This window comes from Astyanax mexicanus, chromosome 13 (assembly GCF_023375975.1).
Source record: "Astyanax mexicanus isolate ESR-SI-001 chromosome 13, AstMex3_surface, whole genome shotgun sequence".
Classification (NCBI taxonomy): domain Eukaryota; kingdom Metazoa; phylum Chordata; class Actinopteri; order Characiformes; family Acestrorhamphidae; genus Astyanax; species Astyanax mexicanus.
The window spans coordinates 14624033-14642308 of record NC_064420.1 but is presented as its reverse complement, the minus strand read 5'-3'; the positions used below and the strand labels follow the sequence as shown (position 1 = coordinate 14642308).

At 41.2% G+C, this 18276-nt stretch overlaps 1 protein-coding gene and 1 long non-coding RNA gene across 10 annotated transcripts in view; both read left to right on the top strand.

The window, feature by feature from the left end:
• ctnnbl1 (catenin, beta like 1) overlaps nucleotides 1–18276 on the top strand; it is a 107029-nt gene that overhangs the window by 75962 nt on the left and 12791 nt on the right. Inside the window, exons 14-15 of the mRNA XM_049462716.1 lie at nucleotides 7952–8089; nucleotides 8194–8266. Of these exons, the coding sequence (XP_049318673.1) occupies nucleotides 7952–8089; nucleotides 8194–8266 (211 nt within the window). The remainder of the gene's footprint in view (nucleotides 1–7951; nucleotides 8090–8193; nucleotides 8267–18276) is intronic.
• LOC125780530 (uncharacterized) lies at nucleotides 11945–16496 on the top strand. 9 transcript variants are annotated; one of them, XR_007423760.1, is made up of 4 exons: nucleotides 11945–12723; nucleotides 12777–15662; nucleotides 16230–16282; nucleotides 16473–16496. It is a non-coding gene; the product is annotated as an uncharacterized LOC125780530 (long non-coding RNA). The 9 variants fall into 9 exon arrangements; XR_007423757.1 differs by lacking the exon at nucleotides 16473–16496 and having other exon boundaries at nucleotides 12777–12916; nucleotides 13005–15662; nucleotides 16230–16466; XR_007423756.1 differs by lacking the exon at nucleotides 16473–16496 and having other exon boundaries at nucleotides 12777–12916; nucleotides 12969–15662; nucleotides 16230–16466.

Here is an 18276-nt window from a genome sequence, read left to right as displayed (position 1 = left end):
ATCAAGAGGTAATTACTTGAATTTCTTGCCTCCTAATGTGTTGGAAAGCATCAGTTGTAAAGTTGTGAAGAGGTAGAGTTGGTATACAGTGAATTGCTTTATTTGAGTAATGTTCTAATCTATTTTATGGCAAGAAATGAACCATACTTTAATTAATGAAGGTCAGTCAATATGAACTTTGAAAGTATCCTCAAGTTCAGTCACAAAGACTATCAAAAACGGTATGATCTCATCAGGACTGCCCCAGGAAAGAAAGAGCAAGAGTTATCTCTTTTGCTGTAAGTTCAAGTTCAGAGTTACCAGCCTCAGAAACCGCAAGTTAAAGGAGATCTCTGGTGTAAAACAGACTTTTGTTGTATCAAAACATGATAAAAAGTACTTACCATTTAATGAATAGCACACCTCTGTTCTTTTTGAGCTTTCTGAGATCCAGAAATGTTAACATTTTGTCCAAACACCCTTCAGACTGGGTGACACGGGGCATAATTTGCCCAAAAAATAGCTTTTTCCACCGTTATCCAGCTCAAAGTAGCTCAACACCTCATTGCTAGAATTCTGCGAGTCCTGACATTTAAAACGAGACATTAATACCTTAAAAAGTGCACAAGAAGCTTATTAAAAACCACTGTTTACAACCTTTAACTACTCTATGCAGAGTCTACATAGTCTATGGCTCTCGCTATGGTGCTTGGAGCTGAAAGCTAGCGTTATGGGATGTAAACAGTGGTTTTTTTTAGGAGGTTCATATTATCTGCGTTTTCAATGCGTACTCTGACTTGGGGTTAAAAAAATGCTTCTACAGATTTTTAATTGTTTGTTATGGTGAAGTCTACCTCCTTCATTATTCTAGCCACTTGTTTGTGCAACATACCTGTTTCCCTGTCAGAAAAAAAAAACAACCCCAGGGTATGATGCACCCACCACCATGCTTAATAGTTAATAGAGTCTTCACCTTGACTTCTTAAAACATAACACTTATTTCACAACATCAAAGAATAAGGGAGCAAAAGTCATCAAGTCACAAGTTCAAAACCCACAAAATTTAAAGCAAATACTCGCAAACAACATAATTGGTAAACTAGTCAGTAAATTCATTACAAAATAGCAAAATAAATTGCTATATTTGTGAATAAGTACATTTAGATGAAGCCCTACTAATAGCTGAATATTCCGTAACTCCTGAAGGCTGCTTTTGTACTTCATGCTTCAGATGTTTCTCAATGACCAGGTCATCCACAGGGTCGTCCACAGTGCTGCGCAGGTTGTCTCTGTTCTCAGAGCAGCGGCGTGTGCAGCTGGCGGTCTGGCCGTGTTGCTGCTGCGAGGCCGTGTTTCTATTATAGCAGGAGCGGAGCAGTCGGGCTGAGCCGGGCCGCAGCAGCCCGTGACGGACGCTGCTGCTGCTGCTGTCTCTCCGCTGCACCCAGACGCTTCCCTTTGTTCTCCTGCCTGCGTGCAGCTTGTTTCCCATGGCATGCTCCACCACACCTCCCTCGCTTACACACGCTCACACTTTCACACACTCACACACACATTATTTCCACCTGAAAAGGTTGGCGTTCCTGAGAGGGAGGGCCATGCCGCTCGCTGCAATTACGCTGCAGAAAAATGCCAACTGTCACGTTTCCTTCAGAGCATGTTTTACCACTGAACCCTCAGTCTAAACCGAGTCCTGACCTTCAGCTCCATATATATATATATATATATATACACAAACATTTCCTTACTTTACTTAAGTAGAAGTATTGGTTATCTATTAGGGTTGGACGATATGGCCCTAAATTAATATCACGATATTTCATGGTATTTTCGCGATAACGATACATTTTGACTGTATACATTATGATAGGTCACATCCCTAACTGAGATATTAAAAATACAAGAATTTTATCAGATTTGTAACAGAAGTCAATGATCCAGAATGTAATGATATTAATAATGCACTCCAAATTTCTCCATATATCCAGAATTAAAGTAAAATAAATGATACTGGACAGATATAATCTGTCTCTAGTAGAAAAATAATGGAAAAAAATAAAAATAAGAACAGTGTTAAATTTTCTTTTGCTAAAAACAGAAAGAAAACAAAAAAGTAGTACCCTGATGTGATAATTAGGGGTGGGCGATATGGCACGATATTTTAGGGTATAATATCGTTCACGATATTCCAAAATGTTGGCGATATTATTTCGCACAATACGATATGGCACACCCAATTTTCACCCAATTATCTAAACTTTCTACTCCTTACAGTTTTTAAAAATAGCCTTCTATTCCGGCTTCTTATCGTTCGAAAGACCCTATCCAGATAAATCTCTCCATCTCCATACATAGCAGATGTATTAGCCTAATATGCAGAACTGAAATGTCCCAATTAATACATTCATTTTCAATGGGCATATGTGCAGCTGAAAAAGGCCGCCTTGTGCATCCTACATTTTTCAACATTAGCATTTTAATATAACATTTATAGCCATAATGGCTTTTTAAAAAATGTGTTTTGGCGAGAGAGGAGGTGTAGTGCTCTATAGCACCCGGTGGTGCAGCGTAAGCTTTTGTTCTTCTAGGTATTTTTCCCCTTATATTACTTTTACTTTTAAACTTTGCCATTTAAGTCATGAACCAGTACTTTTACACTTTTACTGAAGTAAAAAGCTTGAGTTGATACATAAAAAAATATATATATAGATAAAATAAGTATTGTAACACTTCTAGAAAATAAATACCGTTTTTTTTTCACGATAAGGAGCACCATCAATAAACATCTATTTTCTGGTGTATTTTCATACACCAGGCACACTGGATTATAAGGCACATTATGCGACACTAGTAAGGAACAGGGGTGTCGCCATGTTTCCCTTCTTATTCAGCAGATCTCACCACCCAGCTAAGCTTAGTAAACAAAACTATAATAATAAAAAAAACGAGCACTGCATATTAATCTACACAGATTTCTCTCCTGAAAAACTGTTTATTTGGGTGAGTAAACTCAATTGATTCCGTTTATTTATAGTATGCTTAGATTTCCAGATTTCTACTAAAGCTACCTTAGCATTAGCAGCTAACCACTAGCAGCTAGCTGCAGTTAGCAGCTGATGCCACCCAACAGCGCTACACTGAGAAACCCTGAATTTTCCGGTAAGCCAGGCTGATATTAGCTAGTGGTTCATCCCATGTAGCTTGTTTTAAAGCGGTTAATGTGTAGACTACAGGCCTATAGACTCACTACTGACAGGCGAAAGAGCTAGCGCTAGTTAGCGATGGTTAGCAGCTAATGTTAATGCTGCTCCAGCAGTGCTTGCCGGGGTTAGCAGCAGGCTACAGGCTGATAATACTCGCCTCTGAATGGGGAAAGAGCTAGCGATTAGCACTGTTATTGGCTAATGCTAATACTGCTGGAGAACTGAACTGAAACTCCTGTATAAGACTATACTTCAGCGGAGTTGCTTTACTGCTCTTTGCAACCTGACTTCATAGATAATGAAGAATTCATACATAAGGAGCACCAGATTATAAGGTGCACTGATGATTTTTGGCAAAATTAAAAGATTTTAATTTCTCCTTATAGTGTAAAAAATATGGTAGAATAATGTGCTGCCGTAAGAACATTCCCTTATTACAGATCTAGTATTCAGTTTTTGTGGGAAATAGGATGTAACTGAAGTATGATATTTTTTTAAATATTTATATTTCTTTAGTATCTTTACTAACAGTAAAAAAAGGGTTAATCTGTATAAATGACTGTTATTGAAAAGCCAACACCAAAATCAATCAGCAAATATGTAGTTTTGGTCTGACATTGATGTAGAGTGTATTGATTTCTGTGGATCCTCGTAACCCACTGTGAGAGCTGATCATCCATCAAAAAGTGGCAATCATCGGGGTCCAAGCATTATGCCTTATTATGGGGAGACCATAGTGCACAAATAATTGTGAATATTTTTAAGGCTTGCCTCATTTATAGCATAAAAGATGTGCAGCCTCAAAAGGAGCCTCTTAGTGAATTCAATATAATATACCCATTTCCAAAGTGAGTAAGATTCAAATTTTAAGAGTTTTACTGTCATGTGCTCAGTAAAGGGGCAGCAACCTTGTATCACATTCTTACTTTACTAGACCTCCACTGACCCAAAAAACTGAGACTTTAATTACCAGTCAATAGTTTAACACCCTTTCTTTTTGAATGTTTTTTTCTTTATTTTTTATTTTTTCTACTTTTGTAAATTCATACTGAAGACCTCAAAACTATGAAGTAAAAGGGGTTCCGAGTGCTGCCACTAAGATCATGAGATCGCTGCTTCAAATCCCGTTCCTGTAGCTTGCGATCAGCTGCCGGAGACCTGAGAGGGCACAGTAGGCCTTCCTCTCTCTAGGAGTTTAGATGGCGTTATTTCCCCTCATCACTCCTAGGGTGATGCCGATCAGCACAAGGCGTCTGTGAGCTGATGTATCGAAACCAAGTCGCTACACTTTCCTCTGAGTGCGCTGTAATGCTACTCGGCAATGCTACATGAACAGCAGTTTCAAGATAGGCGGTGGCTGACTTCATATGTATCAGAGGAGGCATGTGCTAGTCTTCACCAACAAAGTGCAGGTGCCAGAGCCTTTTCACTGCTATAAGGAGTCACTCACTATGTATGTGAATGTGGGCGTGTTTTATAAGCCGGAAACAGAAGTCGGTGGACAAATTGAAAACAACATGGTGGAACCTGCGTTCCTTTTGCAACTTTTTGCTGCTATAAAAGAGGGCATATTTAACCGTACAGAAGAACCTTTTTCAGCATTTGTGTGAGACACGAAAGGACTGTTATAGACAGAGACTGTGTTTAAGATGGTGACGCTTGAACGCGCCACCTTTTGGCTGCTGACATCACAGGTTTGCTGGTTCCAGACCAGCAAGATTATGGGGCCAGAACGGCACCTGGGATTATGCGGTGAAAAAGCACAGAACCGTTCGGAAACCAGCTCTGGTACCATGCCGGTGGAAAAGTGCCACTGAAATATTGAAAGTGAAAGTGATACTAAAATATTGAAAATGTGTGTTAATATTATACACTTGCGATAAAATATTGATGGTGGATAATTGTCCAGTGCTAGTTTAAAGTATTGAGTTACAGAGCCTGGTCTTCTATGGCTGTGTTTGCTTAGTTTAAGAACATTCTCCCTACCATCTGCAGAAGAGGGTTGTTTTTTTCTGTTTATTTTATCGTTTATCATGGAGATCCATCATGATATTGAAGGAATGAAGGATGATGCAGTATCCAGTTTATTAACTCTAAAGTTTGTTCTGCACTGCCAGCAAATTTTTGGACTAGTTTCAGACAGTCTTGTGTGATTTCTGTGGGATTGAAGTTTTGCCTGGGCATCTACAGGCCTGGCAGTTCCATGACTTTAGTGGCGAACGGTGTCCTTGTTGACTTCATCACAGATGGTGTGGGTGGAGCGTTTTTAATGAGTCACGACATTACATTAGTCTAGTTTTCAGCTTGTTGTTTTCCTCTGTAGGCTCTTTTCTATATTGCCCTGGTTCCAGATGCTAAAGAATGTAAACCTGTTTACGGGTCTGTCTGTTCTTTCTTTGTGCCACGCTCTCCACAAGACCGGGGTTAGAAGTTTCTGTGAGGAACTTTAATAAAGCAACAGCTCGTTACCAGCCAGGAGACGCGAGTAACTGTCAGCTGAATTAAATGATGGAGTGGTTTTACGCCTCTAGCGGCTTTGTTTTGGCCTCAGAAAACCTCCCCGAGCTTTCTAATGGTGATGAATTCCTGTTTAGAGCGTATTGACAAGGCTAAGATATTGACGTATGGACTAAGTGTTTAAGATTGATGCATATGGGGATGTGTGTGTGTGTTTGTGTGTTTGTGTGTGTGTGTGTCACCCAGTGGCCCAACCACTTTACCCCTACCCCTTGTTTTTAAGAGGTGAAATCCTCCCCCTGTGAATTGGAACCCTTCAAGCACCCGATACTAGGGGTGTGACGAGATCTCGTGAGATTAAAACGATATTTCTCGTCAAGCTTAAACCTGTCTCGCAAAAAAAAAAAAAAAAAAAACAGTAGGTGAGCTCTGCGCGACAGTTAAAAAGAGCTACGCGCGACAGTAGGTGAGCTCCGCAGTACAGTTAAAAAAAAAGCTCCGCGCGACAGTCCTCTTACCGTCCCAAAGATTCACAGCCTAGTAAATACTATAAGTAAATCTCATAGTCTCAAGTTTCATAGGCAGTTGTACTAATCCCTTAGCTCTGTACTGTATTTAAAAAAGGTTCTGTCTCTGTTTGCACTTCAAGCACAGTCTTAATATGACTGATTATGGTTATGAATAATTAAATTACAAGAGATTTAGGAGAAAAAAACACAAACCATAGGCTTAATATGACTGGTTGTGGTTTTTACTTATTGTTTGCAGTATATAAGACCTAGAAAAGTTTTTTTTTTTTATTATTTTTTTTTTTATTATTATTCTTATTCTTATTTCTATTTATTATAGAATATGTGTGAGAGAAACCAGTCTGTTAAGTTTGCGTTATATGATTTTGGACGTTTTTTTTTTTTTAATTGTATTTTTAAATCTCGTCTCGTTCTCGTGAACCCAGTATCGTGTCTCATCTCGTCTCGTGATATTAGTGTCTCGTCACACCCCTACCCGATACGTCATCAGAAGTTCAGAAACCTAGCTGCTGCTGGTTAACTAGTTAATTTTAGGGCGTATTTTATTGTATGTCTTCAGAAAGGGGGGATGTGGTACAGGAATGATTTATTCTCCATTCCTTAATTTCTCTGTGATGGTGAGCTGAAATTAGCTTTGATTAGCTTTTTAAATGCTACAGCCCCTGCCGTCACCATTTTAGGTGAAACAGAAACGTTAGCTAGCTAGCTAGCTACCGAGACAAACTACTAGCGATCTTTTTTATGCTTGTTTTAAATAATTTTGTCATAAAATATTGAACGTACAAATTAAACTATGGTAATGTTGTGCTAATCATGTTTCTTTGGTCACTTGTTCCACCATCTTACCAGTGAATCTTATAGCCCTTGGTTTGAAGTGCACATATGAAAAATCTCTATATAAAGGGCTAACAAGCCCTATCTAAAATCACCTAAAAAGCCCTATCTAAAAATTAGATCTGAGCCACACTGAGCAAAAAATCTGATTTGAGTCACTTGTAATGTGAACGTAGCCTTAAAGCAGCTTTGAAGAAACACATTTATTACACATTATGAAAATGGCAGAAAACAAAGTCTCCAGAGCAGAGTATGGTTTTTCACGTTCATGTTTCTGAAAGTCTCTCTATCCAGGGAAGACACAAACATGAATCTACAACATCTAAACAGTTTCTAAAACAATTTTTGAATATGATAGCCTAGCAGTGAAAGCTAATGCCTTAAAGTTTGATATTAAGCTGGCAGAACAGATACATATAATTCTAGGTACAGCCAGAAATGTTTCCTAACATAAAGCACATTTTTTAATAACAGAGAACCTCTTACTTTGCTGTTTAAACAGCAGATTTCCATAACTCAATACCACACACTCAGAGCCTGATTTATGTCAGAAGAAAGTGTAACCATGCTGCTATATTGGCTAAATATTCCGCTACAAACAAGACACAATTGGTAGCTGTTTACCTGCTCAACAGCATCACTTTCCAGGCTGATTGTTACTCTGGTCTGATCTTTATTCTCTTGGGTCAAATTCTATCTGTAATGGCAGGTAGAAAGATGGTTATCATTTAATTCGGACCAAACAAACCGTTTTTTTACGGTCATGTGGCCTTAGTAGAAAAAAAACTCACTTTTTTATGTGATTAGAACAATAGAAACATAAAAAAAATGACATTGAGGTACTGCTAACATGTTGCTTTGTGCACATCATAGTATATGCTTGCGTATTTCTGACAGCACATCTTTCTTAAGCAGGTATTCTTGGATTAATGTTTGTTTGTTTTTCAGGAAATGGTGCGTCGAGGAGAAATTCTGGACGACGCGATGGAGGATGAGTTTTATCTGCGGCGTTTAGACGCTGGACTCTTCGTCCTGCAGCTCATCTGCTACATCATGGTGGAGATCAGCAGTGCTGGAATTCCACAGGTACAGTAATACAGACCTCTGTTAACCTCAGCAATAGATGTCTGTCCCTATTTCTCACGTGGTTTTGTTGTACGACCTGATTTTATTTTGTGTTCGTCTCACAGCTGCAGCAGAGAGTGCATCAGATCCTGAACCTGAGGGGCGGGTCCGTGAAGGCTGTGCGCCACATCATGAGAGGTGAGTTCTGCTGTCACAGTCTGTCTGTTTAATTTTTAAAGGTAGCCATTAAACAGACATTGTGTTTATCAGTGGTTACAGAATTCTGCTGTGTTCTTAGTTAGGCGTACCTTTTATTTGCCTACAAATCAAATTATTTTTTAAAGACAAGAAGAAATGCACTTTTTTTTCTTTGTTTTTTTGAAGGAGATCCTCGCATAATCAAATGTGTGTACTTTTCAGTCACTCAGTCATATATAGACATTTTCTATTGTTCCAAAACAACAAAAACAAAGGGTCAAGTGCGGGGTGGTCCTGCCTCATAACATTTTTAACGAATTAGATGCCATTTCCTGCATTCTGATATATTGTTAACAGGTTGTTAAACACCTATTTCTCCTGAAATAGTGACTCAATTCAGTGGCTATTTTAGAGTCAGACACAGCTCCCTTGTCAGCAGCTCTAGCTCTGTGCAGGTCACTGGGCTCTCCAAAACACTTCAAGCTTAGCTTAACAAACATTTAGCCACAGTTTAACACAAAAGCTCCTATATGTCACATTTTAGCCCAACTGAGTTAGCTAGCATGCCATTTTGGCTAGCTTCTAACAAGAGATCCTAAAGTTTTATTATGTTGTATGTATGTGTGTATGTATTTATGTGTATGTATGTGTGTGCACAGAATCAAACAATTTACCTCATCAAAGAACCTTTTAAGAGTCACACATGTGGTTTAACAGTCCGTTAGCCTCAGTTTGGACATGTCTTTTTTTTTCTTTTTTTTTTCTCCAGAAAAAAGGTGAAGCCACCTTAGGTCTAAGAGAGAAAAAAACCTATTTGCTATTTCATTTTTCAACCCTATTTCCTCGTTTTCAACAGTTTTCTCTTCTAATGTTGCCACAATGCCTACACCCAGGAACCATTTTTTAAACCTTTTTTTGCCAACATTATAAAAAGACGAGCCATACTTTGGAATTGTGATTTTTCTCTCTCTCTCTCTCTCTCTCTCTCTCTCTCTCTCTCTCTCTCTCTCGCTTTTCCCCCTAATTTAGCTATGTCAATTCCCCCTATCACTAGTGATGCCCCAACAGCAGGAGGGTGAGGACTAGCACATGCCTCCTTCGACACATGTGAACTCAACCATCAGCTCTTATCGAACTACTCCTTTTTGATGCAGCATTGCTGAGTAGCATCACAGTCCCCTCGGAGGAAAGCGCAGCGACTCGGTTCTGATACATCAGCTCACAGACGCCTTGTGCTGATCGACTTTAGAGTGATGAGGGGAAAGAGCACCATCTACCCACCCAGAGAGAGCAAAGCCAATTGTGCTCTCTCTGGGCTACGGCAGCTGATGGCAAGCTGCATGACTGGGATTCAAACCAGTGAATTAACCAACGACTGTTTAAACCATGAAGCTCGATATTCATGTACTCCACACTCCTTACGCTCCTACACTGAGCTCACTCTGTATTCATGACCAGCATCAAAAAATCTGTTAAGCTCCAGCTGCTCCATCGAGCTTTTTGCAATTTGGTCACAACCGCAGAGCCTGGAGGAGCTGTTTTTGAGGAACTTCATGAATGCTCTCTCTGATTCATCCAGTCAGCGTTGCTCGTGGCACCTGTTGCGCCTCTCTGCTCGCTATGAGAGAGTTTAACGTGTGCGTGGCTATCAGACAGAGAGAGGTGGTGTTTTCACGTCGCCAGCGGTTAGCCTGCGAACGAATGGGCGCCAATAGCCGCTCGCCGTCTGCACGGCTTCTGTGCATAATCAAGCATACGCAACACAACAGCGCCGGAGCCTTTGAACATAATTAAGTCCCCCATTTCAGCACACATCCTCAGAAGCAGCCCGCCTGCTCCGCCGCCGCCGCTCTTTCCGCAGCGAGCGTGCTCAGAGAGCTTCGTCATAAATGATTAATGAGGAAGCCTGTTTAAGAGCGCTGGCTGAGTCTGAAATGGCTGCTGGAGAAGGCCAGGATAACATCCCTTCAGTCAGGGCATCCGACAGCACTGTTCTCCCGGAGTAAAAGCTTAGACATGGTGTAAAAGACTGTCCTGTACTTGAGTGAAGGCTGAGAGAACCTGTAGATGTGGTTTGCTCTTGGGCTGAACTTGTTAGATTGGCCCTGACCTTGTCATGTTTGCAGTAAGTGATTTTTTGGACAGTAGGGGATGCATGACTAGTCGATTTTTAGCCAATTTTCATAACTAAAGCTGAAAGAAATTCAGTATTTTTTTTGTTGTTTTCTTATGTCAATGATGTAAACCTCTAATTTTTAGAAGACAATAAACAATGGCACTTTATTCTTTTTTTTTTTTTTTTAACTGTGTGTTTCAGTCAGGCAGTCATCTTTCTACTTTTTCTATTACTCCAAAACAACCAAAACAGAGGGTCAAGGGCGGGGTGGTCCCGCCTGAATTATACGCTGTTTCCTGCATTCTGGTGTTTTGTTAACAGGTTGTTAAACCCCTAAGTTTTCCTGTAATAGTTACTTAATTCAGTGCCTGTTTTAGAGTCAGACACAGTTCCCTTGTCAGGCAAAAGCTGAGAGAACCTGTAGATGTGGTCAGCAGGAGATGCATGACTAGCCATTTTTTTGTCAATTTCCATAGTTAAAGCTGAAAGAAATTCAGTATGTTACTTTTTTATATTATAATTTTTTTTTAATACAACATTTTCAAATTTGTAAAAAAAAAAAAAAAAATGTTTTCTTATGTCAATGATGTAAGCCTGCCTGTTTCCAGTGCGTTCCTTCTGTCTACCACGGGTGTAAGCAGTTAGCACTGGATAAATTGTCCAGTTGGAATTCTTAATAATGTAAAGATCTGTTTATTGGCTAGTCGGGCCATGCTAGTGCCACAGAAGAGTTTTGGGACAAGGCCGGTAGCTGGTGTTCTAATTCCGTTGTAGTGATGTTGGACGATGCCTTTAACCAGAGTGCTAATACTTTGGTAGTGATGTGAAACGCATTGTAGCCAATGTGCTAATCCCACCATGGTGATGTTGGATGTTGCTCACGCCACTAAAGTCATGTTGTAGGGCATGGTACTGATATGGGGTAATGCCCATAGCTAGTGTGCTAATGTTGCAGTAGTACTTTGGGAGTGATGTTGGACAGGGGTGGTACCCATTGTGCTCACGCCACCATAGTGATGTTTGATGTGCCTGGTAGTTCTTTTGGACAGTGCCCATAGTCAGCGTGCTAATACTTATTAATGTGCTTAAGCCACCATAGTGATGCTGAATGGGGCTGATAATCTGTGAGCTGATGAGCAAATGTATATGTTTACTGAAGCTCAGTTGTTTCCGTGGCTGCAGCCCACTGTTTGCGTGCTGTTGTGTTCTATTCCTGGCAATCTGGGGTGTGGAAATAGGAGTGGGAAAATGGCAGAGGGCAGGTTCAGTGGTGACAAGAGCTGACAGTGATTTAACTAAACAAATGTCTGGCCCTAGATTAAGCTATTTATTTGAAGTGTACTCCTATAAAGACACATTAATTTATTTAATCCTTTACTCTCCTACACTTCAGTGTCCTTCCTTCTCTCGACCTCCTGCTGTCTTTTGAGCATTCTCCTCGTCTACCCATTTCAAGGACGTGTGCTTCGTGCTTAAGTTTCTACTTAAGAATAAAGAATCGTGATAAAGAATATATATCCCTGACCCCACAGAGCAACTCTGAACAGAACCCTGAACTCTTCACTATTCCTTCTGTTTGAACTCAGAAACCTTTCCAGGAGCACAATCATCTCGGCCATTTTCAACATTCAAGCTGTGATTTGACACTAAATTGCGACCTGAATGTGAGGAATAAAAGTCCTTTCAGAAGTGGCCTTCACAAGCTCTATTTTCTCTCTCCGGTTTCTTGTTTTCACAGTGATCTACCGAACCTGTTCACCCTGGACGTTTTTCCACTTGTAAATTATTTTTACGAGCAGTGGAGCAGCTGATATTTAATTGTTCTGAGATTTTTATAAAGTCCTTCCCCTTTATCTGCATCTATGTCCTTCTTTCTGAAGGCTTGAGAGAGCTCTTTAGAATCACACCATGGTGATATACCCACTTTGTACCCACTGAGTAAACGTTCCGGTGGGCTTTCCACATAAATGTGGAACGCATGGGGTCCAGGTTTTTCTCATTAGCTAACTAACTTAAAGATTAATTTGCAGAAAAAGGTAGAGTGAGGCAGAAAAACCTAAAGGTAGGCGGAGCGAGGTTAAGCAAGGCATAGGGTAGAATGAGGTAAAGTAAGAGCGAAGTAGAAAGAGGAAAAATGAGAGCGAAGTAGAATGAGGAAAAGTGAGAGTGAAGTAGAACGAGGTAGTATGAGGTGAAGTGAGAGTGAAGTCGAATGAGGTTAAGTGAGAGTAAAGTAGAATGAGGTAGAATTAGGTAAAGTGAGCGAGAAGAAGAATGAGGTAAAGTGAGAGTAAAGTAGAACGAGGTAGAATGAGGAAAAGTGAGAGTGAAGTCGAATGAGGTAAAGTGAGAGTAAAGTAGAATGAGAAAAAAGTGAGAGCGAAGCAGAATGAGGTAAAGTGAGCGTAAAGTAGAATGAGGAAAAGTGAGAGCGAAGTAAAATGAGGTAAAGTGAGAGTAAAGTAGAACGAGGTAGAATGAGGAAAAGTGAGAGTGAAGTCGAATGAGGTAAAGTGAGAGTAAAGTAGAATGAGGTAAAGTGAGAGTAAAGTAGAATGAGGAAAAGTGAGAGTGAAGTAAAATGAGGTAAAGTGAGAGTAAAGTAGAACGAGGTAGAATGAGGAAAAGTGAGAGTGAAGTCGAATGAGGTAAAGTGAGAGTAAAGTAGAATGAGGTAGAATGAGGAAAAGTAAGAGCGAAGTCGAATGAGGTAAAGTGAGAGTAAAGTAGAATGAGGTAGAATGAGGAAAAGTAAGAGCGAAGTCGAATGAGGTAAAGTGAGAGTAAAGTAGAATGAGGTAGAATGAGCAAAAGTGAGAGTGAAGTCGAATGAGGTAAAGTTAGAGCGAAGTAGAACGAGGAACAGGTAAGAGCAAAGTAGAACAAAAAAATGGGGCAGGAAGAGGTAGAGCAAGGAAGAAATAAGCAGAATGAGGTTGAATGAGACAGGAAAGTAGTAAGGCAGAGCTACATAGAATGAGGCAAAACAAGGTGGAGTGATACAGAACGAGGCAGGAAGAGGTAGAGTGAGGTAGAAGCAGACAGAATGAGGTAGAGCAAGAGAAAGCATAGTAGATTGAGGCAGAATGAGACAGCAAAGTAGTGAGACAGATTGAAATAGAACGAGGCAAAACAAGGTGGAGTGATGTAGAAAGAGGTAGAGTGAGGCAAAACGAGGCAGAAAGGGGTAGAGCGAGGAAGAACCAGGCAGAATGAGGTAGAGCAAGGGAAAACAAAGTAGATTGAGGCAGAATGAGACAGGAAAGTAGTGAGACAGATTGAAATAGAATGATGCAAAACAATGTGGAGTGATTCAGAACGAGGTAGGAAGAGATAGTGTGAGGAAGAACAAGGCAGAAAGAGGTAGAGTGAGGCAGAATGAGGCAGGAAGAGGTAGAGTGGGAAAGAACCAGGCAGAATGAGGTAGAGCAAGGAAAAACAAAGTAGATTGAGGCAGAATGAGACTTTAAAGCAGTGAGACAGATTGAAATAGAACAAGGCAAAACCAGGTGGAGTGAGAAAGAATGAGGCAGGAAGAGGTGGAGTGAGAAAGAACCAGGCAGAATGAGGTAGAGCAAGCGAAAGCGAAGTAGATTAAGACAGAATGAGACAGGAAAGAAGTGAGACAGAATGAGAAAGAACCAGGCAGAATGAGGTGAAGTGAGGCAGAACAAAGCTGAAAGAGGTAGAGTGAGGACGAAACGAGCAGAATTAGGTATAGAGCAAGTAAAAGCAAAGTAGATTGAGGCAGAATGAGACAGCAAATTTGTGCGAGAGGGCGAGATATAAAGAGGTAAAACAAGGTAGAGTGAGGTAGCGCGAGGCAGAGCACAATAGAACAAGATAAAACAAGGTACATTGAGGCAGAACGATAGAGGCACATTAGGTCAGACTGATTTAAGTGAGCCAGAATGAGGTAGGTAGAAAGCAGTAGAACCAGACAGAATGTGGTGGAGTGTGGAAAAGTGAGACGGGTAGAATGAGGCAGAGCAAGGTAGAAGGAGGTAAAGTGAGGCAGAGCGAGGTAGAGATCTATAGTAAATGCACACACCAAACCAATTTTTGACACACGCCTCCCAACGTTCTGTGCTGAAATTAAGGCTCAACATAGGGGTGCAATTTTCATAACGCTCTGTCAAGTTTTAATAAAGGTTCTCTTTATTGCACCTTTTAAACGCTGGTGTGGGCGCTGCTGAGACTGCCTCCGAGAGAGGATGGCACCTCTTCCTCTCTCTCGCTCTCTCTCTCTCTCACTCTTTCTCTCACTCTCTCTCTCTTTCTCTTTATTTTCTTTCTCTCAGAGAGCCGAGCAGCTTGTGTGTGGGAGGCTTGCTTTAGCAGTGGAATTGCTGCCACCACTGTGATAAATTGAAATTTTCTCCTGCCGGCTGGTAGCAGCTGTGGCCTTGAGCAGGCCTGCGTAGAGGGAGCGCTGCCAGGATGGCGCTCAGCCTCGCAGGCAGGCGGAACACAGCAGTGGGAGCAGAGCGCTGCTGGAACCTGCCACACCCTGTCAGCTTTTGAGCTGACATTAGCCAAGGGGTGTATTATGGGCACAGGGATAGGATACTTTGTCTGAAAGTGCTGCTAACAAATGCTGATAAAAGCGGCACGGACGGCACAGAGTGAATGAAGGCTTGTGGCGAGCAGCTTTGTGAGTCTCGCAAGGCAGGTTTCAGACTGTCGCTGTAGAGTCTGGTGGGATTTGGAGCCCATCGTGGCTCAGAACCACCTGCTTTAAATTCTGCTAGAATCCTAAAATTGTCCCTAGTCATACACTCATCTAAAAAAAAAAAAAAACAGCCAGAAGGAATCAACTGACAGGAATAAAACTGGTGGGGATGTTAAGTGAGACAGAAGAAGACACTGTAGTTGAATGAGGTGGAGTGAGGCAGAATGAGACAGCATAGTTTATTGAGGTGGAGTGAGGCAGAATGAGACTAGTTGAATGATGTGGAGTGAGGCAGAATGAGATAGCATAGTTTATTGAGGTAGAGTGAGGCAGAACAAGACACCGTAGTTGAATGAGGTCTAGTAAGGCAGAAGAAGACAGTGTAGTGGAATGAGGTAGAGTGAGGCAGAATGAGAAAGTGTAGTGGAATAGGGTGCAGTAAGGCAAAAGAAGACAGTGTAGTGGAATAGGGTGGAGTAAGGCAAAAGAAAACAGTGTAGAGGAATGAGGTGGAGTAAGGCAAAGGAAGACAGTGTAGTGGAATGAGGTAGAGTGAGGCAGAATGAAAAAGTGTAGTGGAATAGGGTGGAGTAAGGCAAAAGAAGACAGTGTAGTGGAATGAGGTAGAGTGTGACAGAATGAAAAAGTGTAATGAAATAGGGTGGAGTAAGGCAAAAGAAGACAGTGAAGTGGAATGATGTGGAGTAAGGCAAAAGAAGACAGTGTAGTGGAATGATGTGGAGTAAGGCAAAAGAAGACAGTGTAGTGGAATGATGTGGAGTAAGGCAAAAGAAGACAGTGTAGTGGAATGAGGTAGAGTGAGGCAGAATGAAAGTGTAGTGAAATGAGGTGGAGTAAGGAAAAAGAAGACAGTGTAGTGGAATGGGGTGGAGTGAGGCAAAAGAAGACAGTGTAGTGGAATGAGGTGGAGTGAGGCAAAAGAAGACAGTGTAGTAGATTGAGGTGGAGTAAGGCAAAAGAAGACAGTGTAGTGGAAGTGGTAGAATAAGGCAAAAGAAGACAGTGTAGTGAAATGAGGTGGAGTAAGGAAAAAGAAGACAGTGTAGTAGATTGAGGTGGAGTAAGGCAAAAGAAGACAGTGTAGTGGAATGTGGTAGAATAAGGCAAAAGAAGACAGTGTAGTAGATTGAGGTGGAGTAAGGCAGAATTAGAAGGTGTAGTGGAATGGGGTGGAGTAAGGCAAAAGAAGACAGTGTAGTGAAATGAGGTGGAGTAAGGAAAAAGAAGACAGTGTAGTGGAATTGGGTGGAGTAAGGCAAAAGAAGACAGTGTAGTGGAATGGGGTGGAGTAAGGCAAAAGAAGACAGTGTAGTAGATTGAGGTGGAGTAAGGCAAAAGAAGACAGTGAAGTGGAATGATGTGGAGTAAGGCAAAAGAAGACAGTGTAGTGGAATGAGGTAGAGTGAGGCAGAATGAAAAAGTGTAGTGAAATGAGGTGGAGTAAGGAAAAAGAAGACAGTGTAGTGGAATGGGGTGGAGTAAGGCAAAAGAAGAAAAAAAGTGTAGTTGAACAAGGTAGAGGGAGGCATAATGAGGTAGTGTGAGGCAGAACAAGGTGGAGCAAAGTACAATGAGTTAGAACGATGCAGAACAAGGCTGAGCAAGACAGCAAAGTACATCAAGGCAGAAGGAGGTAAAGTGAAGTAGTGAAGCAAAGCAACATAAAACCAGGTAAAACAAGGTACAATGAGGTTAGAACAGGGAAGAGCAAGGCAGAATAAGGGAGTATAAGAGTAAATGAGTGAGGCATAGCGAGATAGAGCCAGGTAAAGCAAGGTAGAGTAAGGAAGAATGAGGTAGAAAGAGATAGAGCATAGCAGAGTAAGACAGAATGAGGTAGAGCAAGACAAATGAGGTAGAGCGAGGCATAATGAGAGCAAAGTAGTGAGTCTAAGTGATACCGAACCAGGTAAAACTATGTACAGTGAGGCAGAGCAAGGTAGAACGATGTAGAAGGAGGTCGAAGGGGTCAGAATGAGAGCAAAGTGGAGAGATAGAGTGAGACAGGAAGAGGAAAAACAAGCTTGAAAGCGGTAGAGCCAGGAAGAGTGAGGCAGAACAGAGTGCTTTCCATTCTAGTATAGCAGTGAGTTACCATCAGTATCGAGGCCCACTTTTATCTTGGCCAAGAAATCAGTGTGGAGACACCATGGACAATGCGAAGATCAGTGGTTTGTTGTCACTCATCCAGAAGGCCTGGTGTCTTGATGTGTTTTATGCAAATATCATGCAAATATAGGAAAACATTATGTTAATATGGGCTTTCAACCACAGGCCTTACCGTTTATGAACTCTCACTCTGGTGCACTATTCCAACAGTACAATGCTCATCCCCATACAGCATGTCATTCAAAGCAAAAAAAAAAAAAAAAAAAATGGCACAAATGGGTCACCACAAGGAGCCACTCTGTTGAAGAGACTTCTCATATCAATACATTATATTTGGACCACCCTTATCTAGTTCAGATACCAGAGGCTCCTGTATTGAGTCACAAATGTCCAAATGCTGTTGCTTTGACAACGCCTCCATGTGAAAAGAGGCGATCGGAAAGTCTCCCCCTTCAAAGGCTGTCCTGTTGCCCTGCATGTCACCCTATTTTGTGGGTCCTGATTGCTAGAATTCTGTGTGTCCGGTCAAAACGCTGTCAATGGGTTTTTTTTTTAGCCTGAATTTCATCAAGCAACGCAACATCAGACGCCACGGCGTGGGTCAAGCTTCGAGCCCCAGGCACTGACCCATCAAATACAATATTAATATTTTTATTTTTTCCACCTGTCTGTTCCAGCTTCTCAATGCCACATTAAGGTTGGCTCTTTTCCACAATACATTCTGTAGAAGTTGTGATCCTTCACTGGCCATATAGGAGCATGTTGTAGTTCTATAACTACAGACTGTATCCAGTCACTGTTCACTCTATTAGACTCTATCCTACCTAGCTGCTCCACCTCGAAGTTTGTGTTCGTCATCCTTTAGTCTGTAATCATTGATCACAATAATGACCCACCACCCAAATACCGTATTTTTCGCACTATAAAGCGCACTTAAAATCTTTAAATTTTCCCCAAAATGGTCAGTTGTATGAATTTTACCAGTCAGATTGCAAGGAGCAGTAAAACCACTCCACTGCAAGATGGTTAAATTCTATATTTTAGTTCTCCAGCACAGAGACTCATGACTGGAGCCGTATTAGCATTAGCTGC